A 10,399-nucleotide genomic window follows, 5' to 3' on the forward strand; every position below is an offset into this window, starting at 1 on the left:
AAGTGATTTTTATTGAAGAAGTTGCTGAATTTATTGTGAGTGACAAAAAAGCGCTTGTCTGTAGGGGTCATTGCTTGAGACTCCAGAAGAAGCGACCATTAAGACATGTGATGATAGTCACTCGATATCTGTTCTTGACCCCAAGTAGAGCTAGTCACAAATGTCACTAAAGTCTGTACTACTGTCTACCATATCATCAGAGTATACAAAGCAAATTGTCTCTGAGTCACTGATGCGGTCTTTTTGTCCATTGCAGATGCAAAGAACCTAGACAATTATGAGGGTATCCAAAAAATCCAGGACCAAGTGCATGATTGTCTTATAGACTACATCGCCAACAACTATGCCGATCAGAAGCGCCTAGGTCATCTTCTCATGATACTTCCATTAGTCAAGCAGCAGAAACTAATCGCTCGGAGCTTCTGGGCGGACGTGAAGCAAGACGGCCGCGTACGCATGCAGAAATTAGTCTCGGAGATGTTGGACTCTATATTGGCTGGGCCAATCGTTGTATGAGGATTGAAGATGTATACAGCACGTTACAAAATATGTTGCTCTAGTTAGGACTGTTGAGTGATTTTGGGGCACGCTGTATATTGCAATGGACTATCTACATCCTGACTCCATTGGAGGCATTTAGTCATGCATCCTTTGATTGACCTCTACACCCCCAGTTTCCTAAATGGACAGTTCCAATGCATTAACGAGAAGAGTCCAAACAGGGAATTGGGGGTGAATTGGTCAATAGGTGGTGTTCTTAGCACCATTAGCACATCCTTATCTCACTGTTGTTGGTACATCATTCATCAAAAAATCATCTGAAGTACAATATTTGTTGACAAGTATCCAAATTGCCTCTCACAATTACCTCAATCAACCCCAGACTTGGGCAGACAATATCTTAAGACCTCATTAGTTGTGTGTGGAGAAATATTTGAAGAAACTTTGATCATTTCAACCATCCCAACAAAATTTCTTCAATTTGTTCAAGTATACTTCGTCAGGTCTAGCAGACATTGTTGCTCGAGATCTCAAATGGAGACAAGGGGGCTTGAATGAGGTGTCATAGTGAAGGTTTTTTGTTTGTTCATGCACACATTTTAAAGGCTTGGGGATTAATTTGACTTCTCTATGGTTGGAGTGTTGGAGTTTGGGTTGCAGTTCTTCTGAAGGTAACCCTTAGCCGAATCAGAGTCATAGAAATGTCAAATTTGTGTCCTATTTTCATCTCAGGGCTTGTTAGATCAAGGCAGACGCAGCTCTTGTCTGGTCCTGTTTTGTCTGTTTGAACATCCTCAGATTGTTGTCATCAGAATATTGTGTGCATTCTTCATTGTTACTGTCTATGCTTTCTGTTGAAACTATGTTTGAGCAGACGATCGGCTCTGCTGAAGCCGTTTTTGAGCAGAAAAATGGTTCTGCTTGAACTTTAACCCAGAAAATTCAAGCCGAGAAAATGAACTGTTGCTTTGTAGAATGTTAGCAGGTTCATAAAGAGACACTAGAACTTGGATCATAGTGAATCATAGTTGCTGAACATTTTGATGCAAATTAGAGCTGCAGGCAGTAAAAACCACAAGGAGTTGGTCATTCTCCTGAGTCCGAACCATAGTTATGTGATATTATCCCTCTGTCAACAACTGTGCTAAAGTAGATTGTGATAATCCTATGAAAACTAAAACTGAATCTTGATCTAAATGAACCTAATACTGTTAATTTTTGCCGATTAACTAACCTGATCACTGTAGCTGCTGTACATTTGTGTAATTCTTACACTCAAGCCACCCCTCTTATAGATAAGGCAAAGTATTCTGGGGGTCTTTGGAGCCCAGTTGTTATGCTAAGTTATTGTGATAAAATACCATGTGCTCTCACTTGCTGCAGTATGTGACATATTGTCGTACTTCACCTAGTTTGTGATTTAGAACAGTAGATTTGTGGTATCTTGTCTCCAGTTTGATAGTCAGTAGTTGGTAGCAGCAGTGAAAAGATTGTCTCGTCTTCCAGTGCATTTGTATGCTTTGTCAACTAGGTATACCATCGTTTAAGGAATTCGTACTGAACTGGAAGCACTGAGAGTTGGGTGAAACGACAACTCCCCTCATGTGTTGTTTGGTGAGACAATCAATACCAACAATGAGGTATCAGTATCTATCCTAAAACACCTCAAACAATACAATGTGATCTAATCTGCTTTTAATGGCGGTTTTCACTGCTTCTGAATAACATACCTACCAAAGTGATAATCCACGCTGCATTTGTTGATTTCCCAACGCTTGTGTCAGGTCTCCCTCCGAAGTGTTACTGTGAAAACGGGGGCCCGATTGTATTGCAAACTGTCCATTGTCATTTTAAACCATACCGAGTCCAGTGATTCCACTTGTTATAGGGCTCTTTCATGACTTGTTAATGGGGCCTATTTAGTCACCCATGATACTGCATGTAGGTGAGGTGTCGACACTCGTCTGAAGCATGTTTCAGGGCCTGTCTCATGTTAGGTGTGTCCCTCAGCTGAGTGTGATAACTGTTCCAATGTCGTGTTCAATAAGGAAGCTAAATGACTGACCATAACCAACAAATTGTTACAGATGAGAAATCAGCCTGGAGACTTTGCTGTATATTTTGCATTTTGGAATGCATGTTGGCGGTCAGATTCACCTTTGAGATGGAGCACGACTCTTGTTTGTCCAACCTGATGTGTGAGTTTATTCTAATGATGTTATCTTTTATACTTGTTAAGCTATTGGGCACCATCTCCAAATTCACATCCTGCCAAAGTCAAGAAAAGAAGACGAGCTGTTTTAGAAAGTGAAATGAGTCTTGAGAGGTTCGAACTCTAATATCAAAATAACTTAAATATTTTGGCAACTTAGTCAAGAAGTCCAGAATATGAAACCACATCACTTCATGTTCTATTTTTGGCTAGCTGTGACTTTTGAAATGGTTTCCAAGTGTGTTGTTAGGTGGACGTCATTTCTCAGTATTATTGTTTCTACAGATCAACACCAGATGGCGCTGCGTAGTTATACTAAGATCGGGCATTGATATCATACCAGTACTACATGTATTACGCATGTATTATTTCCTATGATCACAGTTCATTATCACAATCATTGAGTTCGAAATAGGGTACTCCTGTTAGATCGCAGGTGTGAACATTTACCTCAAGTGGACTTATGGCGATCTCTGTTGCAAAGAGCTGGGCAAAACAAATAAAACATATTGTCCCTCAAAATAAAGAATTCTCAAATCCTGTGACATTGGCTTTCACATAGAAGATCTCAATATTAAGCACTTCTGATGGATATATTTGTGTCACGATATATTTTATTGTAAAATCTCTGGAATGTTGGCACTTGTTTACTTCCACCTATCCTCATTAATGTTGTCTTGTGTAAACTTATCATCATGTGCACAGGTTGTTGCCTAACACCAACTGGTTATCAACCTGATCACCAAGCAGACGATATATTCAGATTTCCAATGTCATCATACTAAATGAAAGGGTTATTGTTTTAATACGCCCTGGGCTGCTGACAAATGTTTTCCTACCCTGGCTGGCCCATGTTATCATCAGCTAAACTGGCAGTGCCATAAGCTCTAGATATATGCCATTGACTGGCAAATGAAATCGTTAACTTCCCCGTATACACAATCAAAGTTGTATATCTCCAAAGTGGGTTATGGTTACTTTCTATTGAAGTTTAAATTAAGCGTGTTAAAGGGACATTGTATGGCCAGCCATAATTGTGACCCAAATCATTTGCCACTGTACATAGAAGTGTATCACTGCAGGTCCTGCAGGCACGATTTCACGACTTTGAGTAAGATGTATAAGTTTTTCATTTCGTTTAACAGCGGCAAGGTGTCCACGATCAGGAAGATAATAACTTGCACCCTGTCATCCCTCCACAACCTCACCAACTTACTGTGATTCAAATAAGGTCATTGCACCATCTGATCTCATCTTAGCTCAATAATGTCATTATGCATCAATTCATTGTCTTCTCACTATCGACACCGAGCACTGTCTGCTATGAAGATCATGATTCTGACCATTCTTACATGCTAACTTTTGTGTTCGATAAATTGGCTCTTGTTAAAATTTTGAATTTTTCTATGGGCAAAATCTAACTAAACACCTTGTGTCTTCTGACACAACCCAATCAAATTTGTTTGGGGTCACCACTGATGACACAGAATTGGGTTCAGAATAGTGATTTAAATGGCATTCAGGTGAAAAAAGCTAGTAAAGGTAATAATGAGGCTAATTCAAGATGAACTGAAGGCTATGAGGTTTTGTTTGTGGAATCTGTAGAACGGCTAGGGAAGGGTTAAATTTCGGTGGCAGGAATTAGTTTGGAGTAAAATGTAATATACATGTATTCAGATGGTAAGGGTGAAGGATTTTCATAGCTGATTGACGTAATATGAATGACATGAAGCATGGTGATGGTTAAATGCCTATTCTGTTCGTTTAAAGGTTTGAAATTAAATTCGGAAATTTCCAATAGTGTAAATATGTACTGGATATGAATTTCAACAGTGCCATCATGTAGACTGATATTCAAATACTGTAAATGCAATGCTGTGTTTGTTTCTATTACCTGAGAATTAAGAAAATACAGTGAAAATGAGCAGCTTAGGCCTTTAAGAAAGCCAACTCAGTTGATCTTTAATTTGCCATTTGATAAATGATCTCAAAGAATTTTGTGTGAACTTTACTGGTGTTTGTTGTTGTTTGCAAATGTAAGATTCCGTGAATCGTGTCACAACCGTGGGACTCTGCTGCTGTCTGTTTTTGGCCTTTGGTGAACTTGGCAGCTCAGTGTACAATAGCTAGAATTGGTGATAAAATGTGACCCACCACACCAAATCAAGTAGTAAATCACAGACCTTGAAGTAGCGACTGATTATGAAACTGCTGTCTGTTTTTGGCCTTTGGTGAACTTGGCAGCTCAATGTACAATAGCAAGAATTGGTGATGAAATGTGACCCACCACACCAAATCAAGTAGTAAATCACAGACCTTGAAGTAGCGACTGATTATGAAACACAGAAGTGTTCTCCTAGTACAATTGTCATGCATTATGACCCGAAAGCTCTGTCCTCGGATACCAGAGTCAATCGTATGCTCCTCCCCTTGCACATGTAACTGAGTTCGGGAATAGGGGGTTTAAGACAGCATCAGAGTTCCTTGGCATATAACTTTTAAAACTTCATTTTGGATAGTGAATTTCATTCATTTGTGGTGATTCTTGGTTTCCAAGTAGTCTAGGTTTTATATTCGCTAGGAAATATAAAGTATATGTGGTTCGTTTATTGATCACTGGAGCCAAATTTGATTAGCGTTTTGTGTTAGAATCCTATCTTTTGAATAGGATGATGTACTTTGAGGCCTGAGGTGTACATAATGTCAAGATTTTAAGTAGTCTATCCGTCACATTGTGAGACGTTGGTGTTACCCCGGTTAAGGTTTGTTTTAAGTCATCTTGATTACGTGCATGTTATAAAGCTATGGAGATTCATCTACCGGTATTCTGGTGAATGATAATTTGGAGGGTTTATGACTTGATAATTGTTTTGATAATAGCTGCTGCTTGTCATCGAGCTATAAACTGTCTAGGTTATGTGCGTGTTGTTCGTAAACGTCATGTAGGTATTGCAGGATCTCGGATTTCTGTGAAGCCTTTCCTATTCCTTTATGGGAGGCATGTTGGAATTTCAGTCTTTTATTGCCAAACCAACCATAATCTTACAACCAACAGAAAAAGCAGTGAATAGCATATGGATAGCATAATTTCGACTATTACACCTATTAAATTTTAAAAAAAACAATGTTTGCTGTTTTGAATAGAGTGTAGGTTTAAATAAACAAATGCAACGACTCTTTTGAATAGAAAAATTTGATGCCCTTCACAGAATTCTGATGTTGCGCTTGAGTTTATATCTTTACCTGGTCTTTCCTAAAGCACTGCGACTTGGCATACGTACATTTATTAGTTCTGCAGAAAATAGACACATGCGTAATAGTACGTAAAATGTAAAAAAATCATAAGAAAAAAATATTTATATGTGTATGAAAATTTGATTGGTGCAGCATCATATCTATACAGAAAGTGTATAATATGTATTTTTTCTAAGTAAAATAGGCATTTATTGGATGTCACTCTATATCCGTATGTATATAGAATAACTTAGATGCCCTCCCATGGAGAGGCAGAATAACTGGTCAAAGTAGGATTTTTGTAAGAATGTAGAAATGTACATAATGCAGTTTAGTCATCAAAATCTTGACATATTATCATATTCTGTTAGGTTGTCTCTGAGGCTTTGAATCAGGAACTTTTAGTTCAATCTCAAAAAAACGCCGTCGAGATGAAAACAAGTGAAGGGCAGTTGGTTATCAGTACATGACGTCTGCTGTCTTAAATAGTGAGGTGTCCTGATTACACAAGTCAAATTGATTGAGTATCAACAAAGTCAGACCATGAATCAGTGTCCTTTATACAGAGGGTGTCCAGCTCAAAGATTTATTCCTCTATAAACACATATAGCATTTTGCATCTATCCTAATAGAAGGATGGCAGACATTATAATCTATGCTTATGAGCTGGCGCCAAATTGTGAATAGCTTAACACCTTCAGCGTCGAACTACGTAGATCTACGTGGCCCAAATGAAATCCCCTCCCATTTGAGCTGGTTGTCGGAGTCGCATGGAAGAACTACGCCATCGCCATCTTCAGGGCAAGGTAGGAACTGAAAGGTAGGAACTGAAAACACCGTTTGGTCTTTTCAGTTCCTTCCTTGCCCTGAAGATGGCGATGGCGTAGTTCTTCCATGCGACTCCGACAACCAGTTCAAAGGGAGGGGGATTTGGGCTACGGAGATCTACGTGGTTCGGCGCTGAAGGTGAGAACGATTCCATGCCTGCCTCAGAGACAAACTTACTGTCAACATAAACATCACACCCAAAGCTTTCTTCAGTTAAAGTGTCATCTGCTTCACGAAATATACTCTTTCGCCAATTTTTCATCAAAGACGTCAAACACAAGGCAACATTACATGACACCAAACGAACCTGGATTGAGTTACATAGAGTTCTCGCAGATTGACCTGTTACTGGCTTTGAATGCTATTGGTGCTACCATTGGCAATGCCATCATGCCAAAAAAAAGTGCCAATACCGAGGCTGACTATAAAGTTCTGAACTAAACTGTTATTGAACACATTCCATCATTACAATTACCTGTACCTATTATGAAAGAATCCTTTCAAAGCTGCTTTAGATATACCAGTTGATATCTGTGACATGTGTGTTAGATATATTGGGTTCTGGTAGTGCCTGGGCTTGAGATTTTGAAATAGTACAAAGAAATGTACACAAAACAATGTTGACACAATTCATGTTTTAACCTTCGAGAAAATGGCAGTCAATTTATTGATATATACCAAGATGAAGAATATACATAGCCATTCTGTTTATCAAAGAAAAGATTTACTCATTGGACTTACTAAATGTCTATTCAGATAAAAATATCTATTCAAGTAAAACTTAACTCATCTGACACGAAAGGAACATTTCAGATAAGAAATCACCTTTTCAGACATAAAGTCAACTACATGTATTCATCATGCATTATTTTACTTTGAAATTATTCATCACTGATTGTTCATCGATTGGCACCTTTGGCGCCACCTATTAACCTTTGTTGTTACTGATCTTTCAAGAAATTTTGAAGTACTTGCTTGTATATTGTGTATAATTCGTGCTGTTGGTAGAACTGTGTGGACATATTTATTCAATTGGTGATTTTAGTATTGAACAAATTAGGTGATTTGACAGTTTTGAGTTATGTAATTTAGTGCGAGGAACTCCCTGGAATTTGGACACCTTGCTGAGGATTTTATTTTTTGTGCTAACAAAGCTTTATGTAAATGTAATATCATATTTATTTTGTGATTTCTTCCACTGATTATTCAATTTTATTTACCAGTATTGTTGTTAAAGATTTTAGTTTGTATGAATGTTCTCTAGTGACAACCGCTTGAAATCAAGACTGGTCATTTTGTTGCTGTGTGTTAGCACGTTGAGATATTAATTTGCTCATAACCCTGGTTTTAGTATCAATGCCCCCACAAACGGTCGAATAGTTGACCCAATTTTTCTGGAAATGCCAATTGTAGGTCAAGTGCTTGAATATAATAGCCCACATTTAAGAGATACTGAGAAAGTTGGATGAAAAATATGATCGGATGAAGCGGTTTTTGTGCTTGAGAATTTTCTTAAGATGATCAAGGAAGCTTACCCAAGTGCCATTTCAAAGACTGTTACTATATCAAGTACTCGATATGCATGCTTTAATAGGATTTAGATAAATTGAACATTTCGATGTTGAATTGATTTGTTGTTTCATGTCTTCTGCTAATTTATTCAAGACAAACAAAAATTTATTTTTAGTGGGACAATCTGGTATGAAGGTTTGTCTGTAGTTTTAATAATCGCAGTGATGGTTAAATTTTGTTCACATTTGTTCTTAAAGTGATCTTATCCTGGCTTTCTGGGTGTGCCATTGTCAGATTTGGGATGAATAGATATTCTTACCAAACAGTCACTATCAATTGGTTTGTTGTGTTTGCGTCAATGAAGCAGCTATATTTGACTTTCCCTGGCCTTTTATTAAAGGAACACAAAATAGGGTGTCAATTTCAGAGCCAAATAGACTTTCATAGAATATTTTCATGCCTGGAGAAGACCACTTTAAGTAACTAACCAATCATCATATGAATTTAAAAAACTTCTTATTATTGTGTGTCATGTTGTACCTTTGTCTTGTTTTAAAGAGAGAGAACATTGTCAGTGTAAGTTTTTCATTTCGTTTAACAGCGGCAAGGTGTCCACATTAATGTTGAGTTGCCTCATTAGCTAGGGGACGGAGTGCTAGTTAATTGTTCTCAAAGAGAGCACAAAGTAAATGTGTATAATTTCTAGATGTGTGTTTGTGTGTTCTAATCAATGTACTTGTGCAGGTTAACGATTCTGATGCAGTTACTTGCCTCAGGTTGACTGTAGGCCACCATACATTTGCAAAACGTTTTGTGAAAATGTACTTGTGACCTTTTGTCAGGTTGGGGTGAGTTGGTCTGATGGTTTGGCGGGTATTCGAAGGATGAAATCATGCTGTTTTGCTCAAGTCGGGTCCTCTGGTGATGGGTACTGTACGATATTTTCCTTTCCCACCTACATACATGTATGGACACCTCATTCAGCTATCAGTATTAAAATCTATTCTCATCGAGTTAAACTTAGAGCTGTTGTACTAGTACAGCTGACCATTTTACTCGGTGAAATCCCCGTTCAAAATTGGGATCAGTTATAAGATTTAAGGAAATGGTCCATCGATCCAGCTCAGAGTAAAACAGCATCTTTCACTGTGGTTTTTGGTTTCTAAGGTATCTTGTTCTATCGGAAGTTTCTCACGCAAATAGTAACGAATGTCTTTGGAGTACTTTCCAGCCTTTAGTAGAGAGTCGATCAGAACAGTGTTGCTTCATGTGACCACATGACAGGCTGTGCTAGAAAATAGATCTTTTATACCATCATGTATTTTCAGTATTATGAAAATCAATAACATCATAACATCTCTTCATTGGCTTATGCACTGATTTTACACTTTTTAAGAAAATGAAAAATGTTGCCTGTGATCACAACCGACTCAGCAGTGAGTTAGTGACTGTGAGAGAGAACACTAATACAATGGGTACACTGAAAAACCCATCACTTCAAAATGATGAAGCGATGGGTTTTTAATGAAATTTTGGATATACACTGCTTGAGACTACATCCACAAAGCATGATTGAGGTGTGACTAGAAATTCATGCAAAATTGTATAAATAGTGTTGTTAACTTATGATTATAAGCATCAAATTCCTTGTTAATGAGAATGAGAACATCAGATTCAATCTGTCATATTGCAACTGACGTATTAGGAGGTGTTCAGCTACACATGATGTTTTAGTCGCAACCAATTCGCTAGTTTCAAGAGCAAGGTGCAGCCTCAAAAAAGTTGTAAACACCAATCCCTTGTCTAGCTGTTCCATCATTGACATACATGTAGTATGCAGAAAGGTGCCGTTTAAGCTAATGAAACCAGTTGAATTTAGCGATAAATAAGTCTCATATTATTGTTATTATTATTGACTCCACCATGTGGCACTATGTTGAATCGAAGCAGCGTAATGACTGTTATAAAACATGCAATGTTCCTTCGAACCTGTCCTGTTATCATGATGTTAATACATAATTCAGTATCACTGAACTGTGAATATGAGTGCTGATTGTGATATTTTAGGCAAATAAAGACAGATTTTCTATGAAGTTGTTTCTGGTTGATTTA

General features: G+C 37.8%; 1 protein-coding gene across 6 annotated transcripts in view; it reads left to right on the forward strand.

Moving 5' to 3' along the window:
- Window positions 1-10,376, forward strand: part of LOC135485360 (estrogen-related receptor gamma-like) — a 51,995-nt gene extending 41,619 nt beyond the window's left edge. For all 6 annotated transcript variants that reach the window (XM_064767294.1, XM_064767290.1, XM_064767295.1 and 3 more), the window contains one exon: window positions 257-10,376. In XM_064767294.1, the coding sequence (XP_064623364.1) occupies window positions 257-516 (260 nt within the window). In that variant the 3' untranslated portion in view covers window positions 517-10,376. The remainder of the gene's footprint in view (window positions 1-256) is intronic.
- The last annotated feature ends 23 nt before the right edge of the window (window positions 10,377-10,399 follow it).

The sequence above is a fragment of the Lineus longissimus genome, chromosome 3, assembly GCF_910592395.1.
Source record: "Lineus longissimus chromosome 3, tnLinLong1.2, whole genome shotgun sequence".
NCBI classification, from domain to species: domain Eukaryota; kingdom Metazoa; phylum Nemertea; class Pilidiophora; order Heteronemertea; family Lineidae; genus Lineus; species Lineus longissimus.